This window comes from Ursus americanus, chromosome 4, assembly GCF_024610735.1.
Source record: "Ursus americanus isolate L20-20 chromosome 4, mUrsAme1.1.p, whole genome shotgun sequence".
NCBI lineage: Eukaryota > Metazoa > Chordata > Mammalia > Carnivora > Ursidae > Ursus > Ursus americanus.
In genome coordinates, this window is record NC_142130.1 from 99563702 (window position 1) to 99582818 (window position 19117).

Here is a 19117-nt window from a genome sequence, read left to right on the forward strand (position 1 = left end):
TTGTAGATTATTTTGGCTTATCTGCAAACACAATCATGCCACCTGTGAATAATAAATTTTACTTTTTCCTTTGAGTCTTTACATTGCCTTTCTTTGGCCTTCTTGCATTGGGGTAAGATCACCCCTACAGTGCTAAATAGAGGTTATGGAGGACATTCTTCTCTACTTCCTGAACCCAGGAGAAAAGCACCCACTATTTTGTTATTTGTTTTTTATAGATATCTAAGATTAAGATAGTCCTGTCTTTTTTATTTCTAGTTTTGTGAATTTAGTGGGTGTTGAGTCTTATGAAATGTTTTTTCCTGCACCTATGTAGATGTTCATACGGTTTTTGTCCTATAATCTGAAATGTGGAAATATTGATTCTTAAATTTTAAACCATCGTTCATCCCTAGCGTAAACCACACTTGGTCATGATATGTAACCATTTTATCTTCCACTGGATTGTTTATGCTAACATTTTATAGCAGAGTTATGCTGGTCTCGTAGAACCCATTAGGAAGGATTGCACTTTTCTTTATTTTCGGTATCATTTTCGGTAACACTGGTATCATTTTCTTCTTGTATGGTTGGAAGCATTTACTAGTGAAGCCCTCTGGGCCTGGAGTACCCTTTGTAAGAAGGTTTTAAATTATAAAACCAATTCCCTTAACAAATATAGACCCATGTAGCTTTCCCAAATATTCTTATGGGAAGAATTTGTTGTGTTTTTCAAAGAATTTTTCCAATTTATGTGATTTGTCAAATTTTTGACGTTGTTTCATATTATCAGTTTATTATCTTTTTAAAATCTACAGAACCTGTATTGAATTCCTTTTCTTTTCCTCATAGTGAGGATTTGTTTTCCTGCTCCTTTTTTTATCGTGGTCAAATACACACTAACTTTACCACCTGCGCTGTTGATGAACGCACAGACCAGCGGTATTGAATGCAACCACTGCCAACACCCGCCTCCCTCCTGGCATCTTCCGCGTCTCCAGGCGGGTTCCACGCCCAGCACGGAGCCCAACGCGGGCTCAATCTCCGCGCTCTGGGCTGAGACCAGGGCGGAGATCCGGTCCAAGCTGAACCCACTGAGCCACCCAGGCGCCCTCTTTTCCTCTTTTAAAGCGGATCCCCGCACCCACATCAATCACCTCCCGACCCCCGGCGCCCCGGACAACCTATCCCGGGGCTGGTCTGCGCAGCTGCGACGACCGCGTCCTGCCCAGGCCGAGGCCACCCACAGTCAAGGGCTCTGAGGTCACCCCATTTTCCTTTCACTCTCAAACTTCGTCCTGGTGAGACGAAAGCCTAACCGCTGTCTCCGCTCGTCAAGTGAAAGGACAGACGGCTCGCACTTCACAGCGGAGATGGGAAGGTGAACTGAACTGTTTTAGGGAAGCGGGAGAACGGAGGTCCGGCTTCAGGATCGGCCGTTTCTGTCACTCACAGTGGGTTTCTGTTCCCCAGCCCAGGACGGGCCCGGCCCCGCCGCCCAACCCCCAACCCGGGCCGGCCCCCGGCCCCCGGCCCCCGCTGCGAGCCCACCGCCCACCCGCCAGAACACGAGGTGCAGGGGCTCGGCGCGCGCCCCGGCGGGAAGCCGAACCCGTGAAGTGCGCCTGCGGGGGGCGCTCGTCCCGGGCCGGGGCCTTCTCCCAGACGCGCCTGAGTGACTGCGCCTGCGTGCGGCCGCAGGCGGTGGCTCCATTCTCCGGACGGAGGGGCGAGTCCGGACTGCGCAGGCGTGGGGAGCGGGGCCCAGGGAGGGGCTCCGTCCGCGGCCGGCCTGCGCGTACTGCGCCTGCGCGAGCCGAGGGCGGCGGCTCGGGCTGCTGGTAGGCGCCGTCCGCCCCTCCGCACCCGCGGTGTGGACGCAGGACTCAGCGGAGAAAGGCGGCTGAGGTAGGTTTCCCGTGGGCAGCTCAAGCGGCTGGACCGCACTGAGGCAGGACGTGCCAAGTGAGTCCTTTCCGGGCGTGTGCGTCAGTGGGTCGACCGAGGCCTCTGCACCTTTGAAGACCCCCAGCCTTCCCGGCTGTGTGCTGGGCGCTCTGGCGCCTGACCGCAGGCTGGGCGACTGCAGGGCCACGCCCCTCCCTCCGAGCCACGCCCACCGCCCTCGCTTCCTCCCCCCCCCTGCCCGCACCACTCTCTGCAGCGCCGCGCCTCTTCCCCAGCCACGCCTTCTCAGAGCCGCGCCCACCTCCCTTCCGGGTACGCGGGCCCTTCGAGCCCGGTGCCTTTCCTCCTTAGCCGGTGTTCTGCTCCTGCATCTGAGCCCGCCTCCCCCCTCCCCCAGTTTTTTCTCCTCCCACCCCGCCCATTGCCTTTGGCCGCTAGTCCCTGGGGATCCTAGGTCCTCCCACCGCCTGGTCCGCTGACCTGGCCTTGTCTGCCCTGTCCACCAGGCCCCGGCCCACCCTGCTCTAGCCCCCCTTCATCAACCCAGCCCCATCCAGGCTCTCTCCCACCCTGGCCCCAATGCCAGGGCTTGCCGATGAAAATGTAGTGTATCTATAGTAGTGTTTGTTGCTAACCATTAAAAAAAACCCGCTGCTAGTTGTTTTACCAGCAAAAATGGGTTTATTTAAGAATAGCAGAGAATTACAATCCAGGATAAGGAAGCTATGGCTGGGAGCTGCAAGTGTGGTGGCTTCTCATTGGCTGGGCTGTTGCCGGGGCAGGAGGAAATCCTTTCTTCTGCTGGAGGAGTGAAGTAGAGTCCACTGCAAGATCCGCTTCCTGTTGGGCTGCGGGTCGCTCCCCTTGCTGGCCTCACCGCTCCATTCTGACCGAGGTTTCTCCTGTTAATGTCTATGCTGTAATTACAGATGTCACAAAAATAAGTATTAAGTCTTGATAAGTGAAGCATGCATTTTAAACAAAGAATTGTTACGTAATAAAAAACATTCATCTTGGAGCATAGTGTGGATTACACTGTCGCTGGGAAAAATGAGAACTGAGAGTGAGAAGGAAAACCCACTGCAAGATGTAGATTTGGTTCCTGTTAGTGGAAACACTTGAAAGCCCCAGATGGTGTTGACCTTGAAAATAAAACAGCCAGTTATTTTACTAGCAAAATGGGTTTATTTGGAAATGACAGGAATTGCAATTTCAGACATGCAAAACTAAAGACAACTCTGGCTAATTTAGGAGAGGAAGGTTACTTTACAGAGAAAAAGGAGGAAAGTGGGAGGGGCCGCTTTGAAGGAAAATCCACTGGAGGAAAAGTGAGTGTGGGGTGGTGACAGCCTCCCATTGGCTGGGCTGTAACACTGTGACAGTCTCCCACTGGCCGGGCTGTAACACTGTGACGGTTTCCCACTGGCCGGGCTGTAACATTGTGACAGTCTCCCACTGGCCGGGCTGTAACATTGTGACGGTCTCCCACTGGCTGCGATGTGACACTTTCTGGCTGGGCTGTGACAATCTCCCATTGGCCAGGCTGTGACACTCTGACAGTCTCCCACTGGCTGGGCTGTGATACTGTGACAGTCTCCCGTTGGCCGGGCTGTGACACTCTGACAGTCTCCCATTGGCTGGGCTGTCACACTGATAGTCTCTCTGGCCAGGCTGTGATGATCTCCCATTGGCCAGGCTATGATGGTCTCCCATTAGTCGGGCTGTAACACTGTGACAGTCTCTCTGGCCAGGCTGTGACGGTCTCCCTTGGCTGGGCTGTTGCCTGGTAGATCTTCCTGCTGCTGTGGTGGTTAAATGAGCTTTCGCCTGCTGGGTCTATAAGGAGTGTGTGTGGGTGAGTGCTCCCCCTGCTGGCCTGCTGACCCCATTTCAAATGAGGTTTCCTTTATTTTCACAGTAGGGAATTTTAATTGGAGTGAAAGCTATCAGGGTTCTAAGAAAAGATTTGACATTGATTTGTTGTTTTAAATCAACCCAGTAATCTAACAGATACTCACAGGGTTCATTCAGTAAATAAGATCAACACCTTTGCAGACTAGTGAAGAAAACACACTATTAGAAGTTCATAAATTTTGGTGCACCTGGGTGACTCAGCTGGTTAAGCGTCTGCCTTTGGCTCAGGTCATGATCCCAGGGTCCTGGGATTGAGCCCCACGTTGGGCTCCCTGCTCAGCGGGGAGCCTGTGTCTGCATCTCCCTCTCCCTCTGCCTGCCGCTCCCCCTGCTTATGCTCTCTCTCTCCCTCTGTCAAATAAATAAATAAAATCTAAAAAAAAAAAAAGTTCATAAATTTTAAATGCTTTTCATTGTTTCTGTAAAGAATTATATTTATACATTTGATTTGTTTCATTCTTTAAATACCTGTTTTACTTCCATTTGGTGTAAGATCTTTACCAGGACCTTAGAAGTGAAGTGAATATAACAAAATATTTTGTCATTGTCTCTTTTTAAAAGTAGAAATGGAGAAGAAAATGAAGTATTAAAAGTGGCAGCGATGCGGCAGATCCCAAGAGAACCATGGCAACATCAGGTGACTGCCCCCGAGGTGAACCACAGGTAATTTCAGCTCTGGTGTGTGAGGACCTGTATGTAAGGACCATGGATGTGGCGGAGAGCATGGCTCAGCCACCAGCCGTGGCCGCATAGATGGAGGAAATGCAGTGCTTGTAAGGGTTCCAGGTGACATTCTGAATTGGGCTGTAAACACCTGCCACGACTCTACCTTTGGTATCTTGCTGCTGAAGCACGCACACGCTTCAGTTTTTTAATAAAGTCCCAGGCATAATACCTTCAAAGCAGGCTGGACACATTAGAAATGTTTTATTTATTCATACTGTTTCTCTGCCTGGGACACACATCTAGTTACATTCAAGCTATTAATTAAAAAAAAAAATTACCCTAAATTTCAAGGAATGTTGATTATATAAAATTAAACACCAGGTGAATACTCTAACAAATAATGCTTTTTAAAAAATCAAACATTTTCATATCTGTGATGTCAGTTTTAACATTTCTTTTTTCTCTATCCTTCCAATGGTGGTTGTATTTCATTTGGGTTTTTATGTATAGGAATTTGATTCATAGTTGGGTCACTTCATTAATCTGTTTCTTAAAATTAATCATAAAACTTTTGAATTCTTTGGTTGCCCTATTCTTCTTTTGAGAAATTTAAAAAAGATTGGGACATTTCCAGAATGATCTTGTAAACATCAAGTACATAGCACAGAGAAGTGACAGCCTGTTGACATTCTGTCGTATTTGCTTCAGAACGTGTATGTATCCATGGTTGTACATATTCTGAGGGAAACCATAGGTAGAGTTTGCTCCCTAACCGTAGCCCCATCTTGTTCCTGCGTTTCCGCAGGCAAATACTACTGTGAATTAATCTTTGTGCTTCTGCACCACTTTTTATGCTTTCATACCTACTACAAGCGTCTTTGAACAGTATAGGATACTGTTTGTGTGTGCTGTTTAGAATTTGTCTAGGTGGCATCGTGTTCCGTGTCATCTGCATCTTGTCTTTTCCAAATGTTACTTGGGGGGAGCTAGTTCAGTCCTGTAGGGCGCTTCTGTAGTGTGCTGTTTGCGTGGACATCACATCAGTGTGCCGCTTGCGTGGACATCACATCAGTGTGCCCTTGCGTGGACATCACATGTAGTGTGCCCCTTGCGTGGACATCACATCAGTGTGCCCTTGCGTGGACATCACATCTGTGTGCCCCTTGCGTGGACATCACACGTAGTGTGCCGCTTGTGTGGACATCACACGTAGTGTGCCCTTGCGTGGACATCACATGTAGTGTGCCGCTTGCGTGGACATCACATCAGTGTGCCCTTGCGTGGACATCACATGTAGTGTGCCACATCACATGTAGTGTGCCCCTTGCGTGGACATCACATGTAGTGTGCCGCTTGCGTGGACATCACATCTGTGTGCCCCTTGCGTGGACATCACATGTAGTGTGCCCTTGCGTGGACATCACATGGAGTGTGCCGCTTGCGTGGACATCACATGGAGTGTGCCCCTTGCGTGGACATCACATGGAGTGTGCCGCTTGCGTGGATATCACATCTGTGTGCCCCTTGCGTGGACATCACATGGAGCGTGCCGCTTGCGTGGACATCAAATGGAGCGTGCCGCTTGCGTGGGCATCACGTGTAGCGTGCCCCTTGCGTGGGCATCACGTGTAGCGTGCCCCTTGCGTGGACATCACCACGTGTAGCGTGCCCCTTGCGTGGACATCACCACGTGTAGCGTGCCCCTTGCGTGGACATCACCACGTGTAGCGTGCCGCTTGCGTGGACATCACCACATGGAGTGTGCCGCTTGCGTGGACATCACATGTAGAGTGCCGCTTACGTGGACATCACATGTAGAGTGCCGCTTGCGTGGACATCACATGTAGTGTGCCCCTTGCGTGGACATCACATGTAGAGTGCCGCTTGCGTGGACATCACATGTAGTGTGCCCCTTGCGTGGACATCACATGGAATGTGCCGCTTGCGTGGACATCACGTGTAGCGTGCCCCTTGCGTGGACATCACCACATGTAGCGTGCCGCTTGCGTGGACATCACATGGAGCGTGCCGCTTGCGTGGACATCACATGTAGAGTGCCGCTTGCGTGGACATCACATGTAGAGTGCCGCTTGCGTGGACATCACATGTAGTGTGCCCCTTGCGTGGACATCACATGGAATGTGCCGCTTGCGTGGACATCACGTGTAGCGTGCCCCTTGCGTGGACATCACCACATGTAGCGTGCCCCTTGCGTGGACATCACCACATGTAGCGTGCCGCTTGCGTGGACATCACCACATGTAGCGTGCCGCTTGCGTGGACATCACCACATGTAGCGTGCCGCTTGCGTGGACATCACATGTAGCGTGCCGCTTGCGTGGACATCACCACATGTAGCGTGCTGCTTGCGTGGACATCACATGTAGAGTGCCGCTTGCGTGGACATCACATGTAGAGTGCCCCTTGCGTGGACATCACATGGAATGTGCCGCTTGCGTGGACATCACGTGTAGTGTGCCCCTTGCGTGGACATCACGTGTAGTGTGCCCCTTGCGTGGACATCACGTGTAGTGTGCCCCTTGCGTGGACATCACATGTAGTGTGCCGCTTGCGTGGACATCACATCTGTGTGCAGGTCTGTCACAGTCTTACTGCTGTACGGTAGGTGTGCGCTGCATTTCGTTTATTTCCCTTTTGTTGGACGCATATGTTGTTTCCCGTTTTTCTCTACTTCAGACAGTGCCGCGGTGAGTGTTCTGTGTGCTCCAGGGCAGATACCTAGTAATGGCACTGCAGCATGGAAGGGATGGCATATTTTCAGTTTCCTAGATAATGATCCATTGCTGTCCAGTTTACGGGACTGCCAGTAGCCCACACAGTACTTGCTAACACTTGAGAGCATCAGATTCTTTGTTTTCTAAGTATGTAAATTGAGTTTAGTCAACATATACTGTACTGTTAGTTTCAGGGGTGAATTTAGTGATTCATCAGTTGCATATAACACCCGGTGCTCGTTACGTCATGTGCTCCCTTAGTGCCCGTCACCCAGTGACCCCATCTCCCCACCCCCTCCCTTTCAGCAGCCCTCAGTTTGTTTCCTAGAGTTAAGAATCTCTCATGGTTTGTCTCCCTCTCTGTTTCTATTGTATTTCACTCTTCCTTCCCTTCCCCTATGTTCATCTGTTTTGTTTCTTAAAGTCCACATAGGAGTGAAATCATATGGTGTTTGTCTTTCTCTGATTGACTTATTTCACTTAGCATAATACCCTCTAGTTCCATCCACTTTGTTGCAAATTGTAAGATTTTATTCTTTTCGATGGTGATATTTCACTATATATATTCCATTGTTATATATTTCCATTGTATGTATGAACCACATCTTTATCCATTCAGCTGCGGATGGACAGCTGGGCTCTTCCCACAGTTTGGCTGTTGTGGACATTGCTGCTGTGAACATTGGGGTGCAGGTGCCCCTTCGGATCACTCCATGTGTACCTTTGGGGTAAATACCTAGTAGTGCAATTGCTGGGTTGTAGTGTAGGAGAACATCAGACTCTTAAAATTTATTCAGTCTGTTGAGTTAGAAGTGGTGTCTTGTTATTTTAATTTTCTTGGTTACTTGTGAGTTGGTCATGGTAGTATTTCAATAATATTTGTGTTTGTCCTGTTAATTGCATCCATCATTACAGACGAGATTCCTGATACAGTTTGTATTTTATTTCTCCTTTCCTCTTGATCCATCTTTTAAGGGTTTTTATCAGTTTTATCTTTTCAAAGAACTGATTTTGTCTTTGTTGACTTTCTCTGTGTTCATCTGCTTTTTTTTTTACCGTTTTCTGCTTTTATCTTTATTTCTTTTGTTCTCTGTGTTTAATTTTCTCTTTTCGTAGCATCTTGTGATGGAAGCTTGTATCACTGACTTAAACCTTTCTTCTCTAATGTATGTTTTTAAAGCCATAACTTTTCCTCTGATCATCAGTTTGCTGTGCCTCATACACTTAAATACATTTTATTTTCATTGTCCATCAGTTAATATATACTTTATAATATGTCACAATGGAAATTAGAAAATCTGGGCTATTGAGAAGTGTGCTGCCTATTTCTGAACATTTAGGAATTTTTATTTATCTTTTTGCTATTTAATTTTGGTTTGATTATGTTTGGTCAGAAAATATACTCTGTAAAATTTCAGTCTTTGGAAATTTATTCAGGCCTGCTTTGTGGCCTAATCTGGTGGGCTATTTTGGTGAATGTCCCGCATGCACCTGCAAAGAATATGTTTTCTGTGGTTGGCGGTTTTCTATAAATGTCATTAAGGTCAAATTGGTTATTAGTATTGTTCAGATATTTGCGTCCTTTCTGACTTATTGCCCATTTGTTGTGTAATTACTGAGAGAGATGAGCTTAAAAATTTCCACTATGGGTGTGCCTGGGTCGCTCCGTCAGTTAAGTGTCCGACCCTTGGTTTTGGCTCAGGTCATGATGTCAGGGTTGTGGAATGAGCCCTTGGTTGGGCTCTGTGCTCAGCAGGGAGTCTGCTTGGGATTCTCTCCCTCCACCCCTCCCCACACTCGCCCAGGCAGCTGCTCTGTCTCTAAAATAAATTAACAAATCTTTAAAGAAATTTCCATTATGATTGTGGATTTGCCTATTTTTTTATTTCCTTTTGTATCTATCACTTTTTGCTTCATATATTTTTGAATCTGTTATTTGGCACATACATTGAGGATAGTTTTTACTTTCTAGACTACTAACTGACTTTTATTTTTATGAAATCTCTTTTTACCCAGTAGTAGTTCTTGCCTTGCACCTATTTTGTCTTATATTAATATAGCTGCACCAGCTTGCATGGTACACATACACCTGTATTTTGAATCTAAGACCTTATATTTAAAATGTTTCTCTTGTAAAGAGCCTGTAGGTATGTCATTTTTTTTCCCCTGTCAGGTAATTTCTGCTCTTTAATTGGAGTATTTAGTCCATTAACATTTAACATAGTGACTGATATGGTTAAGTCAAACGTCTTGCTGTTTGTTTTCTGTTTCTTCTTAGTACCTTTCTCCAGTCTTGCCTCCTTTTGGATTAATGAAATATTGTTTATAATTCCACATTACCTCCTCTGTTGGCTTTTCACCTGTGTCTTTTACTAATATTTTAGTGGTTGCCAAGAAATTGTGATATGCGTCTTTAACCTATCCCAGTCTTTGTTTGTTTTGACCACTTCACAGTGTAAGACTCCTCCAAACCACTTACTAGCCCCCGTTTTTGTGCTATTTGTGCTATTGTTGTAACATATTTTACTTTTGTTTATGTCATAAACCCCACAATAAATTATTATTATCTCCTTATACTATTAAAAGTCTTTCCTATAGAGTATAAGGAATAGTCTTATTTCCCCACACATTTACTTTTTCTGGTGTCGCTACACCTGTCACTCTGGCCACAGTTGAAGACACCCTAATGCCTGTTGCTGGTGCGTACTCCTCAGAGGGGACCTCTGCTTTGCTGGTGGAGCGCTATGCCCTTTCTGGGAAGAACCTGCAGATGTGTGAATGAAAACCATGCTTAGTTTTCAGCCCCGGTAATCTATCTCATAGAGATAAAATGTCATCACATAAGGGTAGATGTAAATAAATGTTGTGGCCACATTGTGGTAGGAAACTGGACACCGAGGGGCGCCTGGGTGGTGCAGTCGTTAAGTGTCTGCCTTCGGCTCAGGGTGTGATCCTGGCGTTATGGGATCGAGCCCCACATCAGGCTCCTCCGCTGGGAGCCTGCTTCTTCCTCTCCCACTCCCCTGCTGTGTTCCCTCTCTCGCTGGCTGTCTCTATCTCTGTCAAATAAATGAATGGAATCTTTAAAAAAAAAAAAAAGAAAAAAGAAAGAAAATTGTAAGTTGGAGTTCTAACTATCGGGGAGTTTTTCACAAGGTATTATGTGAGTGAAAAAAAGTGTTTGTGACATCCTTCACAGAAGGCTACGTCAAAAGAACAACTGTGCATGTGTGTGACCGTGTGTGCGTGCATGTATGTGACCCGAGCATGGAGAAGGTGGGGGAAGGTGTTCACCAGGTGGGGACTAGGGACGGTGGTGAGAGGGTGGTGATGTGGGACAGGGATGGAGGGCAAGCTAAAATGAAAATGAGACCGCATAAAACCAGTCACGTCACTCTAGTAGGAAAATGTGCAAAGGGCACAAGGAGGCAACTAACAAAACAGGTGACCAGTAAGTACTTGAAAAACACGTCTGTCCTCACTAATAATTAGAGACAGACGGAACTAACAAAGACAGACGGTGTGTCTGCATCAGATTGGCAGAGGCTGAGTGATGATGCATGCCCCCTGTTGACCAGGGTGTGGGAAGATCATTCACTCACTCACATGTAGGTCTGAGGAACCACTTCTCTGGAGGGTATTTGGTGATGATATCCAAAGTTACGGAAGTATACGTGTCTTGATCTGCCATTTTCCCATTCAGGAATTTGTCCTGAGAAAGTCATCATGCATAGACAAGATGATGTATGTTTAAGGAAGTTTGTCTTCATGTAATTTGTAATATTATAAACTGGAAACAGTTTAAGGGTGCAAAACTAGGGGGCGCCTGGGTGGCACAGCGGTTAAGCGTCTGCCTTCGGCTCAAGGCGTGATCCCGGCGTTGTGGGATCGAGCCCCACATCAGGCTCTTCCACTATGAGCCTGCTTCTTCCTCTCCCACTCCCCCTGCTTGTGTTCCCTCTCTCGCTGGCTGTCTCTCTGTCGAATAAATAAATAAAATCTTAAAAAAAAAAAAAGGGTGCAAAACTAGGAGATTGGATAAAAAAGTTACGGTAATTCATAGAATGGAATACTGTCAGATGTTAGGAATGTGGTATTTAGAAGTAATTTAATATGGAGGAAAAATGTTCAGAATTTAGTAAGTGGGTGTTATACACAACTAATGAATCGTTGAACACTAATCAAAAACTAATGATGTACTCTATGTTAGCTAATTGAACTTAATAAAAAAAGAATTTAATAAGTGGGAAGCATGTCACAAGGCAGAATTACACGATCCCAGTAAATGCCCTGTGTACACATGCATATGTACACTTAGAAAGAAGCCTGGGGCGCCTTGGCAGCTCTGTCAGTTCAGCGTCTGACTCTTGGTTTCAGCTCGGGTCATGATCTCAGGGTTGTGAGATCGAGCCCCACGTTGGGCTCTATATTCAGCACGGAGTCTGCTTGAAATTCTCCCTCTCTCTCCTTCTGCCCCTCCTCCCACATGAGTGCTCTTTCTCTCTCCCAAAGCAAATAAATCTTAAAAATAAAACCAGAGGGATGCCGGGGTGGCTCAGTCGGTTAGATGGCTGCCTTTGGCTCAGGTCATGACCCCAGGGTCCTGGGTTCAAGTCCTGCATCGGGCTCCCTGCTCAGTGGGGAGCCTGCTTCTCCCACTGCCTGCTGCTCTCTCTGTCTCTCTCTCTCTGGCAAATAAATAAAATCTTAAAAAAAAAATAAAGCCTGAAAAAATATAAATGTTAACGTGTTAACCATCATTATTTCTGACCGGTGCGTGAGACTACAGATGGTTTTAATTTTCCTCTGTGTACACTTGTGCCTCACACATTCTCCAAAGAACATGAATGACGTTCTGTTTAGGAAACTTTGTTAAAAAAATATGTATTGGGATCGGGACGGGGTTGCTTCATTGAAGTGGAGTATGTGCTTGGAGGCTCTGCCACTCCAGCGGACGTCTTCCAGACAAGCCTGTTAGGGTAGAAAGTAGAGACGAGGCAGTGTGTGGTCTTGGGCTCCCCTTCCAGGTCCTGAGCAGCATGTGTGAGCAGCAGTGCCATCCAGGTCAGGCCATGAGGGTCGTGCCCGGTCACTGGTACCTTGCAGGAAACTGCCCATCTCTCTCCTCAGGTCTGATGAGGTGAAGATGACCCAAATTGTATGATTAAACCTGGTCACATGAATCTTCATTTGAAACCATCCTAAAAACCTGTAGCCTTTGGTTATTAGGATGGACAGAAAGAGCGAAGCCCCACAGTCATCCCCTGTTCTTTCCTTGGCTTTGGGCAGGAGGGAGATCATGTGGAGTGTGGTGACCAGGAGCATCTCCAGGAAGCTGTGCACCCAGAAGAGTTTGTGGCCATTGCAGACTATTCAGCCACTGACCAGACGCAGGTAACACTACACACTTGCTCACATGCAGGGGCCATGGGTCTTGGGTCCATGTTTTATGGACTTGGCTAAATGTCAGGCTAAATGACAGGATTAGATATAAATTTTGAAGAAGTCATACCAAAGTTAAGTAAAGAAGTATTCAGATGTTGGGGCGCCTGGGTGGCTCAGTCGTTAAGCGTCTGCCTTTGGCTCGGGTCATGATCCCAGGGTCCTGGGATTGAGCCCCGCGTCGGGCTCCCTGCTCAGTGGGGAGCCTGCTTCTCCCTCTCCCACTCCTCTGCTGTGTTCCCTCTCTCGCTGGCTGTTTCTCTCTCTCTGTCAAATAAATAAAATATTAAAAAAAAAAAAGTAGCATTCAGATGTTTAGAGCCTAGTGAGACCTGTGAGTGACACTTCTCTTCCCAGCCTAACAAATTCTGATGCCAAGCCTTAGGTGAAACACACCTGGGTAAGGAGTGGCAGAAGGAAGCACCTGTTCCAGTTTCTTTTTGGAAACCTTGATTTAGAACCTATTCTAGTTAATGAAAAATGAGGCTATAAAATAAAAATACTGACTTGAGGGGCACCTGAGTGGCTCAGACGGGTAAGCATCCACCTCTTGATTTCAGCTCAGGTCATGATCTCAGGGTTGTGAGATCAAGTCCTGCATTGGGCTCCATGCTCAGTGCTCAGCAGGGAGTCTGCTGGAGGTTCTCTCTCTGCCCTTCCCTCCCACTCACACGCTCACTCTCTCTCTCAAATAAATAAATCTTAAAAAACACATCGACTTGAATGTAGCTTTTTCTACTCCAGTAAATGAATCAGCTACCACATAGCTGAGTTGCAGTGAAGAGGCTATAGAGAAATTGTCTTAAGCCACTCAAAAATGTTTAATCTTCCCTTTAGACAATACCAGCTAAGCTGTGCTTTTCTGTCATGTTCCACAAAAGTCTCTAAATCTTGGTATCATTTTCAGAAATTGTGAGTTTGTATAATTACCCATTGAGTCCTTTTTGAAATGTGATTTGGGCCCCAATGATGGGGGATTTATCACTGAGCCACAATTGAAATACCAGCTACAGGTTTTCCTTGAATTTTGACTTCTGTGTATGTTTTTTTCCAGCTCAGCTTTTTGAGAGGAGAAAAAATTCTCATCCTGAGACAGACAACTGCTGATTGGTGGTGGGGCGAGCGTGCAGGGTGCTGTGGGTACATACCCGCAAACCACCTTGGGAAGCACCTGGAGGAGTGTGACCCTGAGGACACGTGGCAGGATGAAGAGTACTTTGGCAGCTATGGAACCCTGGTACTGCTTTCCACATTCCCTGTTCGGTTGGCCAGGTGGTGGTTTAAAGTTAGCTTCAGCTGGGCTGCTTCTCTTCATGGGTTAGAGCAGGGTCTGTAGACGTCTTTGGCTCAACGGGCCGTGTGTCTACTCAGCTCTGCCGTTGTATGAGCGGCCATAAAACCGTCAAGAAACGAGCACGGCATGTTCTTTTGATTTTTAAGAACTGTTAAAAAATGTAAAAACCATTCTTAGCTTTCAGGCCCTACAAAAGCAGGTGGTGGGCTGGATTGGCCCATGGTGGTTTATCTGAGCAATGGGATTATGAACTTTCCTCAGCATTTAAAAAATAGTAACAAATTTTATTTAAAAAAATAAAATACAAAAACATTACACAAGTCAACAGTAATACCTCTAAATAACTAGCTTATTAGTTTTTTGGGCTTTTTTTCCAATTTGGATAAAGACCCATAACCTTATGGTCCCAACAGCCCCTGTTTCTATCTTAAAGCTAGATAAAAACAGATGCGTGAAGAATAAACACTGCAGACATAATGTTGAGTGAAAGAAGCAAGACATCAAAGAGTAACTTTTGATTCAGTTGCAAAAGTTAAAAAGCAGTGTTGAAATGTTGTTTATGAAGGTAAGTGATCAGGGCACTGGTTCTCCCAAGAGTTGGATGAGGTTCCTGTTACCAGGGGGTCTGTGATGGTGTCAACCTTAAGAATAAAATAACATACGAGCAAAATGGGTTTATCCAGGAGTAGCAGAGGAGCTGCAATAGAGGACAAGCACCGTATGGGGACCACAGGCCCCTGTGTGGAACCAGGGCCAGGAGGCTCCTGACAGAAGAAGGAGTGGGCGGGGCTGTGTGGAATGAAAGCCCTGTGGACCGTGGCGGTGGCTTCTCATTGGCTGGGCTGTTGCTAGGCCAGGAGAAAATCTTCCTCCTGCTGGGTTAGTAAAGTAGGCTTCTTCCTTTGGAGTTGGCCATGGTGGAGTGGTGGTGCTGAGCCTGCCCCCGCCCCCGGGGCGTCCCCCCTCCCTTTCAAGTGAGGTTTTCTTTGCCCGCTTTCCTATCCGCAAGGCTGTGGTGGGAAGGTTCTGGTGTTGGTTGCACGAGTGTTTGCTATATAACTATATTGACAAATCATAAGGCACTTTTTAATGCACTTTTTTGGTAGGTGTGTCCTACTTCATAGTTTACAATGTTGTAACGAATGAAAACCCCCTGATGTATGGACACGATTAGAGCTTTCAGACCATTAAGAAAGAGTACTTTGTTGATTTTGAAAGGACCCTAGGGTGGTTTGCTTATCTAACAGCTTTACGCCATGACAAGTGTGCTGTAATGGGTTTCCTCTTACGGGAATCTTGCTGAACTTCTGCTGCTAGAATTTCTGTTGGGTAAATTTGTAGGGTGTGTGTATGTGTTTTTTTACCAAAGCGAAAAGAGCTTTCTCATCTTAAAGGTGAAACGTGGCGTCTCTTGATTTTGATTCCCATTTTCTGAAGTCAGGTTGTTCACCTTCTGTATTTGTTGGCCTTTTCTGTTTCTTCTTTTTTTGGTAAACTGTCACATAATTTGCTCATTTTTCTTTTTATTTCTGTCAATAAAACGTTAAATAAGAGTACAGGTTAGCCTGTACTCTTATGATAACGTTTTACACTAACCACTTGCCTCTCTTTTTTCCCATGGAACTTTTTACTTTTCTGTGTTCTAATTTGTCCTTTTTTTCTTTGTTACTTCGGTGTTTTGTGTCCTACTTTGAAGACCTTCTTCACTCCAAGATTATAAATATCCACGCTGTCTTTTAGTACTTTGCGACCTCATTTTTAACAATGAAACATTTAAATCAATCTGGAGTTTACTAGTTGTAAAGAATAAGATAAAATTGCAACTTACTTTCCCCACAAATACCCAGCTGTTCCAGGATCAGTTATTGAATGAGCTCCCTCTTCCTGATTACATGAAATGCACATTTAGCATGTGTTAAATTTCTAGGGTCTATTTCTGTCATCTCGTTCTGTTTCATCGATCTGTTCCTTTCTTCTGTAGTTCCAGATGCTTTTTGTTATTGAAGCTTTTAAACATCTGGGAGAGCTGGGCCTCTAGTAGTCCTTCTACTTTTTAGTACTTTTATGGGTAGGCTTGTCTGTTTAATTTTTTGAAGCTAATTTTACTATTATTTGTTATTTACTCTTCCTCATGCCAAATTGGGTGGCATTTTAATTGGTATTGCATGGAAAGTCTCCATTAATTTAGGGAGAAGTGATATGATTGTAATATCACACTGACTGTCCCCATTTCTTCAGCCTTGTTTTTGATCATATAGGGTGCTGTATCTTTTTTGTTAAATCTATTCCTAGATTTTTTGGTGTGTATTATTATTATAAGTGGTGGGGTGCAGTGTTCTATAAATACCAGATTAAGTTGGTTGATAGTATTGTTCAAGTCTGTGTCCTTACTGATTTTTTTTCTACTTCTCTATCAGTTACTGAGAGAAGGGTGTTGGAGTCTCCGAACATAATTATGTGTTTGTCTATTTCTTGTTGCATTTCTGTTGGTTTTTGCTTTGTGTATTTTGAAGCCTTGTTACTAGGTTCAAAAATATTTAGAATGATGTCCTTTAGCTGAAGTGATTCTGGTGTCATTATGACCTCACCCTCTTTGTTGCGGGGAATAGTCTTTGATCTGAAGTGTATTCACCCGACTTTGTTCCGCTGGCATCAGCATGGTACCTTAGCGCCCTAGTTCTGACTTTCTGTTCAGGTGGATTACTCCAGGCGGGATGGCTGAGTCCTGATTGTCCCTTTGTTTCTCAGCGCTCACTGTCTTTGTGACGAGGCTCGAGGGGCTCCTGAAGGCCCTGTGCAGACTTCCTGTCTGGGTGCAGACTTCCCGTGGTCTGGGTAGCCTCAGTGTCTGCCTCACAGCCATGCTGTGTGTACACTGGGTTTTCTGCCGCTCGAGACCTGAGGAGTGGGGCGTGGGGGACGGAGCTGTGGGTGCAGCCTCCCTGGGCTCAGACTTCCACCCATGGCTTCATGAACCGTCTGGGGGAGCCTTTCTCTGTTTCTCTGGGGATTGGCGTGATTGATTCCCATGGGGTGTTACGTTACCTTGGGTTTCATACATTTTCCTCCTTCTGGACATGGCTGGGGGCCTTGAGCTCACCCCCTGAGGGTCAGCGGGTTTGTCACCTCCCTCCAGAGCTAGAGTGTGATGTAGGGCCTGTGTACCTCCTCTACCATCTCTCCTGGTGGCTTGTCCACATTCTCTCCTGGTGGATACTTGGCCAGGTTGTACCTGAGGGGGAATTTGGTGGTTCCTCCTGTCTCAGGTGGGAGCAGTGGTCAGGAGGGCAACGTCTGCACCACCTCCTGAGTAGTCCACCCTGCATCTCTGCTCACCTGGCTCTTGGGGAGGTGCAGGGAGAAGCTGTAGGCGGCATCACACTGAACTGGAAGGATTCCAGAAACTTCCATTTCATTCTTTCACTGTTGTATTTTTATCTATTGGCATATTTAGGTCTTAAGATTTTTGTGTTTTTTCTCTTTGTTGCCCATATTTTTAGGTGTGGTGTGGTGGGGCCAAGGGGATTAGCTCACTCTCTGATCTTCCTTCTTAAACCAGAGGTCAGCACAGCTCAAATTACAAGCAATGATTCCTAATGTGTATTTCTTCTAGAAACTTCACTTGGAAATGTTGGCAGACCAGCCACGAACAACTAAATACCACAATGTTATCCTGCAGAATAAAGAATCCCTGAAAGATAAAGTGATTCTGGACGTCGGCTGTGGAACTGGGATTATCAGCCTCTTTTGTGCACATTATGCACAGCCCAAAGCCGTGAGTAAGAAACAGCTTGCGAGCTGAGTCCCTTTAGCAGCTTGCGAGCTGAGTCCTGGTGAAGTGTCGTCTGTATGCAAAGGCATCATGTTGGTGAAACGGGCAATGTGTTCTTGCAGGCTGAGCCTGTGAGGGGTCGTGACCTCGGCTTAATGAGTCACAAACAGCACAGAGTAGAATAAAACAGAATAGAAAATATCTGAGTGAGTTGCATGTGGTGGGATATTTTTTGTAAAATGTTTATTTCAGTTAAATAGAGAAACACGTGTGTCCATGTGTTGGGGCTGGGCCACTTGTGTGGATCACTGTCCAAGTGTTATCCCTGCACCAAGCAGGGACCACCAGGGACAGGACAGACTACTGTCCATGACACATGTTGGGGTCCTTCATCCTCTTACCTTTAAAGCATGTGTGGGGCCTCCAGAGTTGAAGCCTCACGATGGCCCCTGACACAGGTGGATGAAACTCCCAGTTCACAAGGGAAACTGCGGGACAGTGGTCACTGGAGTTCAGACACTGTCAGAGCCAAGACATAGCACTCAGGACCTTCCTCTGACAGCCTGGGCTGGAAATTGTCTTAGCCACTGGGATCCTTAAAGTCTGATTGTCCTCAGGCTAGTACGGGGTACGTGGCTGTGTGTATGGAAGCCGGGCCACTGGGTCTGACCAAGGAGGGCCTCTGCGATGGGTGCCCAGTGTGCCTGCAGAGGCTTCTTTCCACCGGCAGCCCACTGGCTGTTTTAGGCAGAAGGTGGAATGAAGATTGGAAGTAGCTCCCCTGTCAGGGCTCCGTTTGTTGGAGGTCACACAGCGTGGCCCAGCTGCCGTCCCTGCTGTCCAGCATTCTCCCTTCCTTCTGTCGCCCTTTTCTCTGAGGCTAGTTCTGACTTGGCTGGAGCCACAGGCCCAGGGAGAGCGGATGACAGGCTGCTTGTGGGTGGGACGCGCACTGATGGTCCTTCTGTGACGTGCAGGTGTATGCGGTGGAGGCCAGTGAGATGGCCCAGCACACGGGGCAGCTGGTCATGCAGAATGGCTTTGCCGACATCATCACTGTGTTCCAGCAGAAGGTGGAGGACGTGGTGCTGCCCGAGAAGGTGGATGTGCTGGTGTCCGAGTGGATGGGGACCTGCCTGCTGGTAAGGGGCGCCAGGACGCGCGGGATGGCCATGGATTGTGCCAAGGAAGTGCAGATTCCAGGGGGGGTGGGGTGGACTGGATCCAGAGGGCTGTTGTGAGCAGAACATCTCAGGGAGGGCTGTGGCTGTTGTCCTAAGTGACACCACCTGGTGCTTCTCCTGGCGCTGACTTCTGTTTAGTGCAGGACAGCCGTGAGGCCGTAACGTCCTGCCACCTGTGACGGCATGGATGGACCTTGAAGGCATTATGCTAAGTGAAGTCAGA

The 19117-nt window shown here is 46.8% G+C and overlaps 1 protein-coding gene across 1 annotated transcript in view; it reads left to right on the forward strand.

Moving 5' to 3' along the window:
- Positions 1–1256: 1256 nt before the first annotated feature.
- Positions 1257–19117, forward strand: part of PRMT2 (protein arginine methyltransferase 2) — a 38213-nt gene continuing 20352 nt past the window's right edge. The window contains exons 1-6 of the mRNA XM_045776950.2: positions 1257–1887; positions 4366–4464; positions 12492–12596; positions 13699–13881; positions 17552–17713; positions 18688–18852. Coding sequence (XP_045632906.2) covers positions 4426–4464; positions 12492–12596; positions 13699–13881; positions 17552–17713; positions 18688–18852 — 654 coding nt within the window. The 5' untranslated portion in view covers positions 1257–1887; positions 4366–4425. The remainder of the gene's footprint in view (positions 1888–4365; positions 4465–12491; positions 12597–13698; positions 13882–17551; positions 17714–18687; positions 18853–19117) is intronic.